This window comes from Branchiostoma lanceolatum, chromosome 3 (genome assembly GCF_035083965.1).
Source record: "Branchiostoma lanceolatum isolate klBraLanc5 chromosome 3, klBraLanc5.hap2, whole genome shotgun sequence".
Taxonomy (NCBI): domain Eukaryota; kingdom Metazoa; phylum Chordata; class Leptocardii; order Amphioxiformes; family Branchiostomatidae; genus Branchiostoma; species Branchiostoma lanceolatum.
The window spans coordinates 8800830-8819634 of NC_089724.1; the positions used below are offsets into that span (position 1 = coordinate 8800830).

An 18805-nucleotide genomic window follows, 5' to 3' on the forward strand; every position below is an offset into this window, starting at 1 on the left:
AGGTCATAGTCCTGGTCTCTAGTATGAAAGCATCTTTACCAGGCACTCTTCTCCCTTCTTCAGACGGAGAGTACGCACTGCGCCGAGCGCCCAGCACGACACCGTAGGCTTCCCACCAAGGGTTGTTGGAAGAGCTGGAAAAAATCAGACATGATCTCTTTTGGTTCCTTAACCGTAACCTATTCAAGAGTTTCAATTGTCCAATGTTAGTGATTACTTTAACTTAATTGCAGCAGTGTGTACATAAAACATTCAGATGACTCGGCAACCTTTTTTGCGACACCTTAGGGGCGAGCGTTATGATATAGTACTGTGTGTAGTGTGTTTGTAAGCGCACGAGAGTTTGCCTGTATGCGAGAAAAGTAAACCACGTACATTTGAGAGTTGAATGGTTCCACGCAGTGTGCAGCCGTCACGAGAAACTGTCCTCCGACTAGTGTCCCTCCACACAAAAAGCTGTCGTCTACTGTTCGGGTCAGCTGAGCCTGCCATGGCCACTTTCCCTCATCTGCGTCATCTCCATATGTTATTCTGGTCCTCTGTGGTTGGATGCGTCTCGTACCACAGGTAGCGACTAATTATAAAGAAAGGGAATCTATGTATGTACATATGCCCATGCAATCAGTATGGTCATACAAATGTATCCATTAAGTAAACAAACCGCCATGCACTTTGGAGACGCTGCCCAGCAAGTCAATATTAATGCTATATTCCAAAACGTCGATCAATAGAACGTGCTTGGCAAGGTCATGTTAAACCTAGCTATCAAAGTTTGAATACTAAAGAAGATTAGTGCAAAACAGTTTCTTATGCCTGTTGGGTTTTGAAACATACCATGTTTGATAGCTATAGTCTGCACATCGTTTGGTAACCCTATAGTACTCTTATGGCCTTCCGTCAGCATGAAAATTGGTCTACAAAGTTGTATCCAAGGCTAAGTTAACGGAAAGCATGGCTTCATAGTTATCGAACAAATTTATACACTCACGGTAGTCACAATTACGCTCATCAGAACCGTCTGTACAGTCCTCAGCACCATCACATTTCAAACCCAATGGAATGCACTGGTTGTCATCACACGTGAAATGGTAATCCTTGCAAGAGCCATCTAAAACAGGAGACATACATACAATGACATGTGACACCGTTTGCAAATCAAATGTTACATTGTCCAAGTACTAGTGTCTTGGAGATCAAGCTACAAGGCATTTGATTATGAAGGGACGCTACTTTATAAGCTCAAAGATGAAAAACAAGTCAGCTTCCAAAAATGTTAGTACACATGTTTTTATCAGCTCAATTGAAATTGATTATTTTTCTTGAATAATCTCTTCAGGATTACATCAGTTAGATAATGTTACTGTATTTAAGATCTCATTACGCTTATCACCAAATGTAGATAGCTAGGAGTGCGCAATGAATGGAATGGTAGATCAGAGTATCCAGACCTAATAGGGCAAGTAAAAAAAAAAATGCAACGAATAGAACCTGCATTTTGATTCCTTAAGGATGCTATCCCTGATTCATTGTGAGGCTGACGGTCGATCTGTAATTTTCAAAATTTGGACCCAAATTACCAAAATCTACGTATTTGCAAGGACAATAACTTGCAAAAACCATCAAAAAGGAATGATTACCGCAGTTTTCTGGATTTTCGTCGCTTCCATCTTGGCAATCTCGGCTTCCATCACACTTCCATGGCTGCGGTCTGCATTGCCCGTCCCCGCATTGAAAGGTGTCTTCACAGTCTGAATAAAAAGGTAAAATGATAGTTATAGACCGGTAATTTTGATCATACTACTACACATACGGTTCCATGCGTCTTGTCGAAATGCTGTATAAGAATACCGGTAAGATAAAGCGAATGAATAATTTGCTTTTGGTGCTCATTTCTAAGACTTTACCATAACCATAACACTTTCTGGTTAACAAAAACATCGACTTGATGAAAACTAGAACCGGATGTTTCACCTTCATCTGCCCATCCTACTTTGTGTACCTTGATACTTTTGGGAAACTGAATTAAAGCAATGTTTTTTTGGATAAAGATAGATGATAAAGGAGAGTACCGTAAAGACAGGTATCTGGGGACTCGTCTGATCCATCCCCACAGTCGTCCACGTCGTTACAAATGTTTGACAGATGCATACATCTTCTGTTCTGGCAGTGGAAAAGCGTGTTGGTGGAACTGAAGCAGGAAGCTGCGGACCATACAATGGAATAAGAATATTCATTGATCATGTGAGTGAAGTCAACAAAGTCATACAAAATATCAGAGTCATGTTACAAATTGTTTCATTTATTATAAACTGTAATAATTCAAACAACCACTGGTTCCTATAAGCGATAGGTAGAGCTGGAACTTTACACAAAAGGCAACAAACAAAAACAGACATTACAGACCCGGTGGTCCTGACAACTTTTAAGACACTTAGTAGAGACTACCACTCATGATCAGGACGTGGAGTGTGGAGTGACATACACCCTCAACAAAAAATACACTTCGACGGCGACTAGATAAGGCGCAAACGTTTAATAGATGGACAGATACCTCAACACTAGTCCTACACTGAGCCATGGGCAATGATGTCTAAACGTGTAATAAAGGGGCCTGGTTCAAGAAAGAAGTTATGAAAACTAAGAGCCGTGTTTCCTAGTCAATTCAATTCGTTTATATTCATCTGAACAAGGATGACTGCTTACGGCAGTTGTCCTCGTCTGTCCAGTCACCACAGTCGTTAAAGCCATCACATCGGTCAGAAGGCCTGTAGCAGCCCCCATTTCGGCACTCCAGCTCTCCAAACTGAGCACAGCCTAGTGCAGAAAGAGTTCATCGTCAGTGAATAGAAACAACTTAGACCGTAGATGTAACCTGCTGCTGCATACATTATGTTTCACCAAACAAAATCGTAAGGTCGGAGGACAGTACTCCAATGTGATTGACATATCCATGAAGCCGGTCTCTGTACTTATTTGTCTTATTTCTTGCCTTTCAATAGGCTTTCTAGTCCGGTTTTGATATTAGTAGGAACTGAGTCCTGGTTTAGAAAAATACATGCATTATTCTGGTAAACGAGACATCGCACAGAAACAATTGCGAACGGCAGATATTTAACATAAAAGGCAAACTAGACTAAAAATGCTTACTGCAGTCTCTCTCGTCAGTCCGGTCCAGACAGTTGTCCTCCCTGTTACATCGTTGACTCTCCAGGAAACACTTCCCGTTGTCACACGGAATCACACCAGGTTGGGTGCAATCTAACATATAAGCAAATTTGAATTTTGTTACTTGCTGATAGCGAAGGATTTTAAGGATCATTAAGTCTCAATTTTATAACAATACTGCATCGTTCGTGATGATACCCGACATTTGCCCTTAATTTGTCTGCGGAATTCGACATTACACACAACACAGCCATGCTCATATCATACAAACAAGACATCTCCCATTACATGCATGCATCTCTTTTCCAAATACTTGCTCTTAAATACTGAGCCACAAATATTGATAGTAAGCTTGTTCTTATTGGAATATTTTGATAGACAACTAGTCACTTAGTGTAATTATCATATGCTTGGAAGAATTCCGTACCTAAACAAACAACCCCAACGTCTTCAGAGTGGCCGCAATTGTGTTCGCCCCAGATGTTCGATTCACAGTCAAGCAAAGTGTCTTCATCGCCGGTACATTGAAGTTCGTCTAACCAAGTGTCGCCGCTGCCTTCCCCGAAGAATGCTTGGTCCCTGTGTTCCACCGCGATGCCGTATCCGAGTTGCCTGCAGACGACGTTAGCGTCCTTGATGTCAAAGTTGTCGTCACAGATGGTGCCCCAGTCTCCGCTACCCAACCGGATCTCTACACGTCCCTCATTTGCGCTTGCTCCTCCGACAAGGCGAACGTCCAATGACACTAAAACGTACAACATAAAAAAGTACAACATAAAGTTATTATCAATGACGAAAGATAGCGGATGCTGTCCAAAACATCTGTTTCAAAATCTATCCAGTTGACCGAGTAACCGTTTTTTTGGCGTATTTTATTTTAACCTGGATATCTAACCTTCATCAACGAACCATTAAGTTAGTTAAATAGTATTTCCATTTTGCAACATGGTGACAGTTTGCATGCAAACTTCAACCTCGTTTTGGTACAGACTCTTGCATGGTCCCTAGAGATTCAAAATGGGGGCCAAAGTTGGAAAGAGATCCATTGCCTTTGGCAGGCTTATCTCCATTTGTCAGTTATGTATGTGTGCTGAATCACGGAACCTGAACATGTATCGACAATCACCTTTTATTTCAAACGGGTTTGCCAGCTTCGTTGAGTTAAATTATCATCGAAATTCCTTTGAAAGGGGTTAAACTTTATTGTCCTTTGTTGTTATATATATTTTTATATATATTTGACTGTTATATACTGAGTTGATATATGTGTGTTACCTTCAATAACTTTTGATTTGAAATGTTCATTTACCACTTGCTTTCTTGAATTGATTTGAATCATTGTATCGGGTGTGTCCTTTTTTTGTGTTGCCACTATATTATGCTCATATTATTTTGTGTTACTCATTACTGCTATTATTATGATTTACTTCTGATTATCATTATTTACTTCTGTACCTCTTCCATTACTCAAGTTTATGTATTCTTATGTATGGTGTCTTATAAGCCCGTATGGGCTGGGCGACTTTTTGTCGCAGGACACGGAAATAAAACATGCATTCATTCATTGTTATAACCACAAAAATAGCCATAATCATGTATGATTAGAAAGCCCTGGAATGGTTCTTGACACGCACCTCTTTTATCATAGGGGGTGGAGCAATCATCTGGAAGGTCTGTGAGGCCATCGCACGAGAGGAAGGCTGGCCACGAATGACCCTGCTGCGTGATACTCTGTTCACAGTTAGCCCTCACGTCAATACAGAACGACCTACATGGTTCTATCTGTGGAGTCATAAGAATTGATGAATGTAGTTAGTGATGTAACAGACATTTTTGCTTAGGAAATACATGCTTCTGGTTGGAAAACCACAATCTCAACCCAAATCCTACAAGAGAAGATCTGTGGCCCGTGAAGCACAGGGAGGCCACGCAGAAGATGGGGAGACGGCATCAGGGACTGGACAGGCAGGTCACTACCAGACTGCACGCAGAGGGCGAAGGATACGGAAGGATGGGAAAAGCTGGTGCCCGTGAGAGGTGTCGAAGGCAACCATAATCCCCGGTCCTCAAGATGAGGATGGAACAAGGTGAATGTTAGATAACAAGTCGCTTTTTGATACTAATCGCTATTTCAATACGTTTTTCATAAGGTTTACTGTTGAAATGTTAGTTGTTATAAAGATAGTGTTTAAAGGAATTTTCTGAACAAGGAAATAGTGCGTTATTGAGAAAAACACAAGTGTAACTTGCCCGAACAGTGCCGTCACATCTCGGCACGATTGCAGAGCAGACGGCAAACTGCACCTCCGGGTGGCAATTGCTGTCTATCAGCCCATTGATGACCTGAAGACTTGTCGAGTCGGTGAGGAACTCCCGCTGAGACATGTGACCCAAAAGATTCGGAAAAGCCGTTATGTTGTAGGGCACGGCTCCCCGGCACATCTCAACCTCTATCGGACTGCATTGAAACGCTGATGGATAGAAACGAGTAGAACATGATTAACTGTTGATTAATTCAATTGTTTATATATATATGTCTATAAATGCGCATGTCTATCAGCCTATGGTAGAAACAATTGGTAAACTTTACAGCTACGAGTTTGTACATACGGTTTTCATATAAACGCGCTTTACCAATGAAGTATCAAAGTTACTACTTGATAGTAGTAATACGTAAATCTGGTGGTTTATTGAACATATATATGGTATATATGCTAATCTATTTTCATCCCTATAAACATGATAACAATATAACTCTGGTATCAAAAAAGTATAAGAAGTTATTTGATGACAGAAAACTGGTGAAGAAAGATTGAAAGCCTCCTTACATAAACAGACAACCCCAGCGTCCTCATAGTGACCCGGACAGTTGTGCACCCCCCATCCGTCCGACCCACAATCCAACAACGTTTCCTCATCGCCGTCACAGTCGACATTGTTCAGCCATGTAGAACCGCTTCCCCGCCCGAAATAAGAAGATTCTTTGTACGACGACGCGATGTCATATCCGAGTTGTCTACAGACGACGTTAGCGTCCTGGATGTCAAAGCTGTCATCACAGACGGTGCCCCATTCTCCGCTACCCAGTCGGATCTCCACACGACCCTCGTTCGCGCTGGTTCCGTTTACAAGACGGACTTCCATCGCCACTGCAACATGTGTTTTGTTGTGGGAGATTTATTAGTTTACGCGATCGTTGATATGAAAAGACATATCCAATGTTTCAATTAGAAGCCGAACAGATTCACTCCCATGTGGAGTCACCAATACCATAATCCCACAGTAAATTTTCGAAAGAAATGTAGTAACATATTTTTTTACTTCCTCTTTTTTTTTCTTATTTCTTTTTATCATTTAGTTTTTTTTCGATTGACCTGTTTATCTTTCAGTCTCGAAATGGTCAGAATTTGATAAAGCGTTACAATCTTTTGCTAGATCATGCTAGGACACGCCGAGTACTCATACGGTATGATATTTACCTCTTTCGTCATACGGAGAAGCACACTTGTCTGGGAGGTCTGGGAAGTCATCGCAGGACAGAGCGGATGGCCACGCCACCCCCTGCTGCTCGAGAAGAGGCTCGCAGCTCTGCCTTATGTCGTAACAGAAGGATTTGCAGGGCTTTATCTGAGGAGTGAGAAACAAATCATGGTAAATGATTGGCATCGTATGTGTGTGTGTGTGTGTGTGTGTGTGTGTGTGTGTGTGTGTGGGTGTGTGTGTGTGTGTGCGTATGATCAAACTAGGAAAAACGATAAACTTAAATGATTGTTATTCACATCCAGCAAGTCGTTAAGAAGTCTGGTCTTTCTTGCATGGAACACTTTACAAGACACGTGCACTGCCTAGGGTTTATGGTTATTTTAAAGACAACGTAGCAGGGATTTACCAGTTCACGGTCACATTCTGGCACGATTGCGGAACACACGCCGAACTGCACCATAGGGTGACATCCACTTGCCATTAAAAAGGAAACTGATTGGTATGTTAATGTATCGCTCAGGAAGGCCTGCTGTGATTGGTGATCCAACAAATTGGGAAACTTTGTGGTGTTGTAGGGGACGACTTCTCGGCAAATGTCAACCTCGATGGGACTGCAACCTGCTAGAAATAACAAAAGAAACGGTTGTAAACTTTTCATTTTGCCAATCAGACGAATACATTAATTGAAACACTGGAATTATCCCGTCATCTATTTATACTTTTCGCCAATAATAAAATTTGCACTTTTCAATATATTGTGTCAATACGAGTCAATAAATTGAGTAAATTCCAACACGGAAATCTATACTTAAAAGTGTTTTGTAGTTTTCTGCACAAACCCTCAAAACCTTATCGATCCAGAAACTACTTACCAATTGCAACATCTGTTTCCCCCATTTGACATCGAGGTCCATCGAAACCTTGTAGAAGATAAATTGAAATTAGTGTCAGAGAATATTACATAAGAGAGTAAGATCTCCCCTGCCTGGGATAACTGTACTAGACATGGGTCAATAGCGTCTTTCCTTACACCGTGCAAAAATACAGTTGGGTTTTAAAATATTGATTTAAAATATAAATGCATATAAGGGTAAAACAAGCTTGAGAATTAATTAACGATGAACTATCGTAGAACATAATACGTTGACATCAATTACTGCAGAAGCATCCATACTATGTAGAATTAAAGTTTGTAAACAACGATTGCAGTCAGATGTGCAAAGGTTGAGTGTGAAAGGTTGTTCAGTGTAGTGTAGTCAGCAGCTCCCGCGCCGCGTGCCTGCGAAGTTTTAATTTGATTTCCGCCGAAGGGTGGTCATACCGCCAATACAGATACAAACACACATTCACATACACATGCACATGCACATGCACATACATACACATACACATACACATACACATACACATACACATACACATACACATACACATACACAATGCACATACACATGTAGATACAGATATAGTTACAGATACAGAAGGCCGTGATTTGCTCACCATCGCGGCATTCGCAGCTGTAATAGTCTTTACACGGGACTTGCATGCATTCGCCATTGTCGGAGCAAGAGTCCCTCTCCCCTTCCTCGCACCTCCCGAGCACAAACTCGCAGCGGTAACCGGTGAAACCTGCCGGGCAGACGCAACTAATCCCCGGTTCGCAGTCTCCTGGTGAACCTTCGGAGCAGGCCGCCGTCAAACAGCGGCCGCCATTTTGACATGTGTTCTCATCGCAGACAGATGGTAACGGGATTTCACATGTCATACCTGTAACGGAAGGAGAGAGATCTTCAGCTGGTTCGTTTTGGCAAAGATGATTAGAGATTGAGTGCAAATGTTGATATATTACCAAGATTTAATGTTGTCCCACAGACTCCACAATATTAGCCTCCGTTGCAGACTCTGAAGCGGCTTTTTGGGGGGCTAAATAATAACACTTTTTGCAGCCACCCCGTAACTATCAGCCATCCTGTAACCAGCAGCCGCCTAGAGTCTGCGTTATTGCGGCATGTCAAAGCGTAATTAAAATCACGTTAGGGCGATTAACGCAGAGGTGCGAATTTCCTGCCTATGGTAGACCGCACAATAAGAACAGTATACACGCACCTCCCCCAGTCAGTGTGCTGTCACGCTTGTGGCAAAATAGTTTGTCATTTCTCATTAAAAACCCGTTTTTCAAGACTCAATCGAAGAAAGTCATCGAAGAAAACAAGGAAAAACGTAAACAAAACAAGAATTTTCGCCCGTGCATTTCAGCCCCTACGTCGTGATTTGCCGCGGTTCGCCTTCATTTCTGGCCGTATTCGACACAACATATATTTCTTTGAATATTTTTCCGTGAAAATTCTCCGTATGTACCGTAGATAAATCGTTATTTTCGCTAAGAATTCACATAAGTCATGACGCTCGCTCGAGTCGCAACCCGCCCCGTCCAACAAGACGTAAACAAAACAAGAATTTTCGCCCGTGCATTTCAGCCTCTACGTCGTGATTTGCCGCGGTTCGCCTTCATTTCTGGCCGTATTCGACACAATATATATTCCGGTGAATATTTTTTCGTGAAAATTCTCCGTATGTACCGTAGATAAATCGTTATTTTCGCTATGAATTCACATAAGTCATGACGCTCGCTCGAGTCGCAACCCGTCCCGGGCCGTCCGCCATGTTTTTAAACTCATTGATATGCAAGGTTCTGAGCGCTGATTGGTCTGCGTCATAAAGACTGTGCTCTGATTGGTTGACAGCAAGATGTGACGTGACCACACGGGCGGGAATTTCCCTTTACACTTCAGGCGTTTCTTGTCAAAATAGATCGCATTTTGTGACGCAGTATTATAGCGACCTTCGTAACAAATTGATTTTGAAAAATTAACAAAGTTTTTTCTGATCACAACATTCAGTTACTAGTACTTTTCCTAGTCAATTAATTTTCGCGGTACGGTCAATTAATTTTCGCGGTACGGTCAATCAATTTTCGCGGTACGGCCCTCCCCACGTGGACGGCCTCCCAGTCGCGGTCTGGCGGAAACACTGCTTCTAATAATCGAAGTTTGTCTTTAGGAACAGTAGAAATGGCAAACTATTTTGCCACAAGCGTGACAGCACACTGACTGGGGGAGGTGCGTGTATACTGTTCTTATTGTGCGGTCTACCATAGGCAGGAAATTCGCACCTCTGCGTTAATCGCCCTAACGTGATTTTAATTACGCTTTGACATGCCGCAATAACGCAGACTCTAGGCGGCTGCTGGTTACAGGATGGCTGATAGTTACGGGGTGGCTGCAAAAAGTGTTATTATTTAGCCCCCCAAAAAGCCGCTTCAGAGTCTGCAACGGAGGCTACCACAATATAATATTTGCAGATTTATGCCCAAAGTCTAATTGCAAGTATACACGGAAATGAGATGATGATAATGATAAGGTATTGTATACAATAACGAAATAAGTATTAGTAAGTTTGATGAAAGTAATCAACTAGCACTACTTCTAACCTAAATCAATTGTTATTGGGTTTGATTTCTTTTTTTGCTTGCAGGGGAATATGAAATTCCCAACGTTATATAAACAGACCTGCTAACTGATTTAGGGTAAACGGGAACCACGTATTTAAGCTAGTCGAGAAAAACCCTGATAATAAATGTGTATCTGGATAGTTGTGTTCTCTTCGAAATGTAACGTTTGATACTTACATACAATGACCTCCAGCTGTACTAACTCATAGACGTCGACTGGTTTAATGTTGAATTCACCAGCTTTAACATGTTATCATCATTCTTTTTCTACTTACCTGTGAACCCTGGTGCACACTGGCAGGAGTACTCTGGGCGATTGCCGTCCCCCATGTCCATTGACATGCGTGTCCCGCCGTTTGCACAGGGGTTGTTGACTGATCCGCAAGGGTCGGCAAAGCTGTCGCATGTCTCTCCATGGTATCCCAGGGGGCAAAGACACGAGTACTCATCGTCACCCAAGTCACAGCAACTTGCACCGTTCATACAGGGATAGCTTTTGCAGGCTCCTGTTGCTGAAATATGTTTAAAACAAATTGTGTTTACCAGTGTCATACCACTCCTTGCCATCTTTGGACATGGTAGTAGATTCCTAAAGAGTAGGAAGAAGCAGACGTCATTCTACGAAAAATTAGATAAAGGTTGGGGACAGAATCTACAAATTCCTTTTTTTATGTTTTGTCGGCGTTTTTATGCTTGCATTATGTTTGCTGTCAAACAGTCTAATGAGAAGCTTTAGCAAGAACTGTGAACAAAATATTCGAATATGCACAAGTGGTCATCTCTCTCTCTCTCTCTCTCTCTCTCTCTCTCTCTCTCTCTCTCTCTCTCTCTCTCGATCTTGATCTCGATCTTGATCTCGATCTTGATCTCGATCTCGATATATTATTATATACGGACCACCTAGCCTTTGTGACCTTCTCGGCGGTCCCTTGGATATTACACCTATTGACACAAACATTGAGGAAGAATCCTGTTTTCATCGCGGGAATACCCTATGCGGGATACATGTATATCCAGGACCCGCATATAGGGTAGGTTACTGTATCCCGGATATATCCGGGACCCGCAGCTCAAGGGCTATGAAGATTCCTGTCTATAGTGGCCATCCGTCCACATAGAGCAGATTTTATCTGTGCCCTGGGTGGTCTTCTTGGGCAGCTTTGACTGTGCGTATTTGTAGGAGTCTAAAACACTTACGACAGCCTCTTTCGTCGCTCCGGTCCCCGCAGTTGTCTTCATCGTTACATGTTCGGTTCTGGTGCACACACAGGCCGTTATCACACCAAAATACTCCAGGCTCGGAGCAATCTGGGATGACAGAAATTAAACAATAAAGTAGAGTTGGAGTTTTTAAAGGGAAATTGATATCGTCTCTCCCATGCATATCAAGTAGGAATGTGAGGTATAGTTCTACGAAATTCATAAGGTTCAGTCCCAAAGCTCGGATACTTGATACATTTTTTCCCTAATATACTTTTTAACTTTTTTTCTCAACCCATGTGACAACCCATGCATGGTATACATTGGGAAATATATCAAAGAATGTTTAGATGTAAGAAACTCCTCCAATGATGGTTAAATCCCATTGTCATCCCATACTACTACACCATATTGTATAAGATAGACTACTACCCAATATTATTATTAGATAGATTTGTTAGCCTGTTAGAATGTTATCTATGTACCAGTGAATGCCATACTTTGTACCTTGTGCCATTGTTGTGCAATAAAGTTATTATTTGTCATTGATACAGCTATGAGCATAATCGTCAACTATGTTTTGATAGTTCATTGCTGTAATCTATGATATTTGATTTTGACTACACTTACCAATGATGCCAGTTGACTCACATCTTGCCCCTGCGGTACCTGGAATGATTGGACAAAAATGGCAATATAATGTTGCATTAGTGTTGAATATGAGGACTTTGAATTGGCATCTACTTGGTCTGCATCAAGCCACATGTTCTTCACTGGTCACATTCATTTTTTTCAACGGCTACGGAAATCATATAAGTAGGCCACTATGTAACCATGGACGCTAAGATCAAAATGTACAGACCACCATGACTTTGACAACGATACAATGCTACATAAGCAACAAGAATGTTATGATTCTGAATCAAAATCGAGCTGTAATTTTCAACACAAAAATCGGGTTTGTGAGTTGGACAGTTGAAAATTTGGGTACATCAGTTTTTGTGATAGAATTAGTTAGCATTTTCGTCAGAATGATTTCTACCAACAAAGATGAACATTCGAGTGTGCTCCGAGAGCATTTGGGAACATGTGTGCACGTGTTAACCGAGCCATAGATACATATACAGAATGATTTGCTCACCATCGCGGCATTCACAGCTGTAATAGTCTTTACACGGGACTTGTATGCATTCGCCGTTGTCGGAGCAAGAGTTCATCTCCCCGTCCTCGCACCTCCCGAGCACAAACTCGCAGCGGTAACCGGTGAAACCTGCCGGGCAGACGCAACTAATCCCCGGTTCGCAGTGTCTTAGTGAATCTTCAGAGCAGGCCGTCGTCACACAGTCGCCGCCATTCTGACATGTGTTCTCTTCGCAGGCAGTTGGTAACGGAATTTCACATGTCATACCTGTAACGGAAGGAGAGAGATCTTCAGCTTGTTCGTTTTGGCAAAGATGATTAGAGATTGAGTGCAAATGTTGATATATTACCAAGATTTAATGTTGTCCCACAGACTCCACAATTTAACCCTATCCAGACTGGGCTTTTTTGGTATATCTGGGACTGGGGGGGGGGATGATTCGGCCCCCCCCCCCCTCATAATTTCCGAACGGTATGATGTATCATCACCAAATTTGTAGGGAGTGATATTCACGTCAAGTTTTATAATTCCTGTAATTTTGGTGACGTTATGACGTAATATGACGTAAGTATGACGTCATCGATGTGATTTTCTTGGCTAAATAGGGAATTCCCGTAATATCTAAAGGAATTAAACAAAACGGTTTGTATCATTCATTTTAAGGTATGCAAAGACATACAACGTCAATGGTAGGTACGTTGACGTCAAAATGACGTCATAGAATGACGTCATGTGTTGTTAGCGATCCCTTGGGATCCGCCATCTTGGATCGGCCATTTTGAAATTTTTTAAAATCCTTTTTTTCCACTTATGACCACAAAGGACGCTGAAAATAGACTAAAAACGTTAATCTAAATGTTTCTGATAAAGAAAATGTCAGGTATTGACCATTTTAAGGGCGAAAAAGCCTGCTGATACCTGAAATAGTGATATAGTCCGCCATCTTGGATTTTGGCTGATTACGTCATCAAATTAGCATAAATTATGAATATTAAATCAGGAAAGTTACATCTAATTACATGTTATGTTATACATGAAGGAAAACTAGTGTAGTTGTACAAGAAAACCCGAGAAATATCATTGTTTTCAAAATATTAATGATTTTTGCATAAAATGCCAGTCAGAAACCCGTTGCCATGGCAACATGAAAAAATGATAAACTTAAACCATTATTATAAAATTGTTGCCAACAAAATTTTAGGAAAAGTCACCAAGTTTGGGTGTCCTACCATACATCGTTCGGCAGTAATACGATGTCAAAGTTGGCGCGGGCACTTTTAGCCCCCCCCCAGTCTGGATAGGGATAATATTTGCAGATTTATACCCAAAGTCTAAATGCAAGTATACACGGAAATGAGATGATGATAATGATAAGGTATTGTATACAATAACAAAATAAGTATTAGTAAGTTTGATGAAAGTAATCAACTAGCACTACTTCTAACCTAAATACATTGTTATTAGATTTGATTTCTTTTTTTGCTTGCAGGGGAATATGAAATTCCCAACGTTATATAAACAGACCTGCTAACTGATTTAGGGTAAACGGGAACCACGTATTTAAGCTAGTCGAGAAAAACCCTGATAATAAATGTGTATCTGGATAGTTATGTTCTCTTCGAAATGTAACGTTTGATACTTACATACAATGACCTCCAGCTGTACTAACTCATAGACGTCGACTGATTTAATGTTGAATTCACCTAGCCTCTACCAGGCTCCGCAGAATGTACTCCCTCCGTAGCTAAACTCCCTTGGCACACTATTCACTCTATTACGGCCAATTTCTACTATTTTTCCAGCCATCCGGCGGAGCCTGGTAGAGGCTAGAATTCACCAGCTTTAACATGTTATCATCATTCTTTTTCTACTTACCTGTGAAGCCTGGCGGGCACTGGCAGGAGTACTCTGGGCGATTGCCGTCCCCCATGTCCATTGACATGCATGTCCCGCCGTTTGCACAGGGGTTGTTGACTGATCCGCAAGGGTCGGTAAAGCTGTCACATGTCTCCCCAAGGTAACCCAGGGGGCAAAGACACGAGAACTCATCGTCACCCAAGTCACAGCAACTTGCACCGTTCATACAGGGATAGCTTTTGCAGGCTCCTGTAGCTGAAATACGTTTAAAATAAATTGTCTTTAATTACCGGTGTGCTACCATATCTAGCCATCTTTGTAATAGATTCATGAAGAGAAGACATTAGAAGCCATTCTACGGCAAATTAGATACAAGTTGGGGAACAGAATCTGCACATTCCACCGTATGTTTTGTCAATATTTTATGGATGCTTGTATTATGTTTGCTTTCAAACGACCTTATGAAACTTGAGCAAGAACTGTGAAGCTGTTTAAACAACACAGCCAAACATGCATAATTTGGCACCTCTACAGAAGGACCACTTGGCCAATGTGGCCACGTTTTGGTGGTCCCTTAGATAGCATTCCTATTGACACAAATATTGAGAAAGAATCCAGTTTTCATCGCGGGAATACACTATCCGGGATATATCCAGGACCCGCATACAGGGTATGTATCAGTATCCAAAATGTATCCGGGACCCGCAGCTCAAGGGTTAAGAAGATTCCTGTCTATAGTGACCATCTGTCCACATAGAACAAATTCTATCTGTCCCCTGGGTGGTCTTCTTGGGCAGTTTTGACTGTACGTATTTGTAGGAGTCTAATATAAAACACTTACGACAGCCTCTTTCGTCGCTCCGGTCCCCACAGTTGTCTTCATCGTTACATGTTCGGTTCTGGTGCACACACAGGCCGTTATCACACCAAAATATATCGGGTTCGGAGCAATCTGGGATGACAGAAAATAAATAATAAAGTAAAATTGGAGTTTTTAAAGGGAAATTGATATCGTCTCTCCCATGCATATCAAGTAGGAATGTGAGGTATAGTTCTATGAAATTCATAAGGTTCAGTTCCGAAGCTTGGGGACTTATATAATTACTTCCTTTTTTTCCTAATATACTTTATAACTGGCTTTGTTTTCCATAAATACAGTTGTAAACATAATCGTCAACTATGTTTTCATATTTCATTGATATTTTATTTCGACTACACTTACCAATGATGCCAGTTGACTGACATCTTGCCCCTGCGGTACCTGGAAGGACGGATTTAAATGGTAATATAATGTTGCATTAGTATTGAATGGGAGGAGATTGGTATTGATTTGAATGAAGACAGACTTTCTTTGCATTCATTTTCCCGTGTCACCTTCAAGTTTTCAACGGTTACGTGTGGCAATTATAGGTAAGTCAATTATCGTGGACGCCAAGATCAAACTGCATAGACAACCATGACTCAACCAACGATGCAAAGCTGCATAAGAAACAAGAATGCTATGAATTCAAAGCAAAGTTGAAAATTGAAATTACAAAATTTCAAACGCTAGTTCTTAGTGCCGAAATTTTCGATTGTCCAACTCCAGTCATTGTCAAGGAGTTTTATAGTCAAAAATCTGGGTAAATCTAACTTTTGTAATGGAAATTACAGCAAGACATTGCGTCAATATGATTTCTAATATCACAAATGATTTATTTTGTATAGTACACGACTTTCCTCACTTCACCGGGGTACCTTACTCAAATCGGGGAGGTTTCAAACTAAGAAGGCTTACCATCGGGGCATTCACAACTGTAGTAGCTTTCGAACGGAACCTGTTGGCAGTCGCCTCCATTGCCGCAACTGTCCTCGCCACACATCCCGAAGACGAACTCGCAGTAGTACCCTGTGAAACCTGCCGGGCAGACGCAGCTGATTTCCGGCTGGCAGTCTTCTGAACCGGACGAACAGGCCGCTGTCAAACAGTCGCCTCCATTCTTACACGCGCTCGCCTCACAGACGGCCGGTACGGGTATTTCACACACCCTGCCTGTAAGTACATTAAACAAGGATATCATCTTGTGATATCAGGATATATCTCAATGGACTTGAGTAAGAAAATGTAGGTACAAAGTGACATGTGATAACCCATGCATGGTATACATAGAAAAATGTAATAAAGAATGATTAGGCGTTAGAAATACCTCCAATGATTGTAAAATCCTATCCCATACTACACACTCTTGTATTAGGTAGATTATTCTTATGAAACTGTAGTTATGTACGAGTAGATGCCATACTTCGTACCTTGTACAATTGTTGTGCAATAAAGTTATCATTGTCATTATTAATAGATAGACCCAGTATTTCTAAAAGTATTTAAAAAAAGCTTGCTTTAAAGGCAAGGCATGTATGTGACATCCTAGGATTATGTAGAAAGGTATTTGCATAGTTTGCTAATTCAGCCTAATAAAGCAATGTATTACAATATTCAGATGGATAAATTGCAACACATAATCATGTTTAAAAAGTATGATCTTCCAAATCAACACTTTTTGGTGTCATATCATTTTGCATGAACAGGTAAACACGACATTGATATAATCATTACCCCTTTGTAATAAGCATTAACTTTGTATGAATATATGTTCATAAAATAGTTCAGAATATAACGTTTCCTGCTAACAAACGCAATTTTCGAACAGCCAATTGGCATAGAATGGAATGATTACCCGACTGAGACACAATACATTTTCTTTCTTTTACCAAATATTAACTCTCTTATGTTGCGCTAGTTGATCGGCTCATAAAACTTAATATTACACTAACTGTTATGCTCCCAATCTACCAACATGGAATCGCCTCTTTCCCTTAAACTCTGGTAAGGCCATGTTGATTTAATTATATAAATGACATCCTCCGGGAAACCCAAAACTGATGCGAGAGTGCGAATGAAAAAAAAAAGATTGGCAAAAAAAGTTGCCTTCGTTATGAAATCTACGTGGTCAGGATGGTTGAACAAATGACAAACACACAGAGTATGGTATACCGAATGATTCTTCATTTTTGTTCTTTCATATCTTCTTTGGAGTTGACCTTGGCATTCAACGATATTATATAGCATCCATTCTCCGAAATATCTGCTCATTTTGCAGCTGCTTTGTACGATTTACAGTATGGTCCAAAACTTTCTTTCTGGAAACAAGCGAAAATTGATGCGCGCGTGGATGTCTTCCATATAATCAAATCAAAATGACCTAAAATCTATTTGTGCTCACTCACCAGTGAAACCTGGAGGACACGTGCAGGAAGGGTATCTTACGTCCCCGAAGTCATCGTACGTACAGGTTCCGCCGTTCATACAGGGGTTGCTGTCTGTTTGACAGGGGTCGGTGTAGTTCTCGCAGGTGGGGCCGTCATATCCCAGGTGGCACCGACACAGGAACCCTCCATCCCCGGGTTCCCAGCAGATGCCGTCGTTCCGGCAGGGGGAGCTTCTGCATGGACCAGAACCTGGAATATCAAAAACAATTCGTTCGTTCGTTTGTTGGCTTGTTTGTTTGTTTGTTTGTTTGTTTCTTCGTTTGTTTGTTTAGACCTTTGAAGTGCTTAGTAGCACATAAGGAAGCAGGATTCCTTGTTGTTTCGGTAGCAGGGTAAATTTTTACAGGGATGGTTGCTACCCTTTCCCCTTTAACGTGCTTTAGGCACCTCCTTGAACACGGGGCCCCTCATTTTACGTCCCTTCCGAAAGACGGGTGCAGCCCCAAACCGTGATGGGCTTCCCAGGATTGAACCTGGGTCTCAGTTACCAACCCATTGGTGGATAAGCTCGCCAGATCTTGGAAGGTCAAGTTGTGAGGAAAATCCAATCCCATGTCTTGAATAAAACTAAAGCATCACTGTGTTCCTATGTCAGTCCTTTCCTTTCTTGTTCGCCATTCCGTTTGTCGTAATGACACCATGTGAGCGTGTAAGCTATCTCTTAGCTTCTTAGGCAGTATTCTGAGTGATTGACAAGTGTTCTCTTGATGTTGTGACATTTTAATCACCTTGTTCTGTCGGGCATTCCCCTCTGATACAGATCTTCTGTTCGCTGATGGTCGGCGTTGTTGCATGAATTGAGAGGGTTTGAGAGGCATGGTTATAGGTGCCCCCTAGCGCGTAGAACATGTAAAGGCAGTCATCGTCAGTGAATGCCAAATCCTTGTCGTCACCTGGGTTGACAAATTAACAAACGTAAGGAAGGATGACTGAATAACTAAATGATAGATATAGTATAAAACTATACAGTAGGAGATTGTAACGAACACGCTATCGAAGGACAATATGTCAACTATTTAATGTTTTGATTCGCTCATTTTGGAGGAATCGTCATGATGATTATCATCATGAAAGCTCATCTGTGTTGGTAGTAATCATAGTGCAATGATTAACTTTCTTCCAACACTAAGGTATACAAATTT

General features: G+C 41.4%; 1 protein-coding gene across 1 annotated transcript in view; it reads right to left on the reverse strand.

Annotated features, from left to right (window-relative positions):
- LOC136429101 (uncharacterized) overlaps positions 1 to 18805 on the reverse strand; it is a 49408-nt gene that overhangs the window by 13978 nt on the left and 16625 nt on the right. The window contains exons 10-34 of the mRNA XM_066418981.1: positions 18392 to 18556; positions 17622 to 17852; positions 16135 to 16389; positions 15580 to 15618; positions 15199 to 15309; positions 14376 to 14612; positions 12501 to 12767; positions 11990 to 12028; positions 11357 to 11467; positions 10435 to 10671; positions 8149 to 8415; positions 7521 to 7568; positions 7055 to 7269; positions 6645 to 6792; positions 5994 to 6314; positions 5416 to 5636; positions 4800 to 4947; positions 3593 to 3910; positions 3148 to 3258; positions 2704 to 2814; positions 2070 to 2201; positions 1638 to 1748; positions 989 to 1108; positions 376 to 574; positions 40 to 134 (exon numbers count right to left, since the gene is read on the reverse strand). Of these exons, the coding sequence (XP_066275078.1) occupies positions 40 to 134; positions 376 to 574; positions 989 to 1108; positions 1638 to 1748; positions 2070 to 2201; positions 2704 to 2814; positions 3148 to 3258; positions 3593 to 3910; positions 4800 to 4947; positions 5416 to 5636; positions 5994 to 6314; positions 6645 to 6792; positions 7055 to 7269; positions 7521 to 7568; positions 8149 to 8415; positions 10435 to 10671; positions 11357 to 11467; positions 11990 to 12028; positions 12501 to 12767; positions 14376 to 14612; positions 15199 to 15309; positions 15580 to 15618; positions 16135 to 16389; positions 17622 to 17852; positions 18392 to 18556 (4257 nt within the window). The remainder of the gene's footprint in view (positions 1 to 39; positions 135 to 375; positions 575 to 988; positions 1109 to 1637; positions 1749 to 2069; positions 2202 to 2703; positions 2815 to 3147; positions 3259 to 3592; positions 3911 to 4799; positions 4948 to 5415; positions 5637 to 5993; positions 6315 to 6644; positions 6793 to 7054; positions 7270 to 7520; positions 7569 to 8148; positions 8416 to 10434; positions 10672 to 11356; positions 11468 to 11989; positions 12029 to 12500; positions 12768 to 14375; positions 14613 to 15198; positions 15310 to 15579; positions 15619 to 16134; positions 16390 to 17621; positions 17853 to 18391; positions 18557 to 18805) is intronic.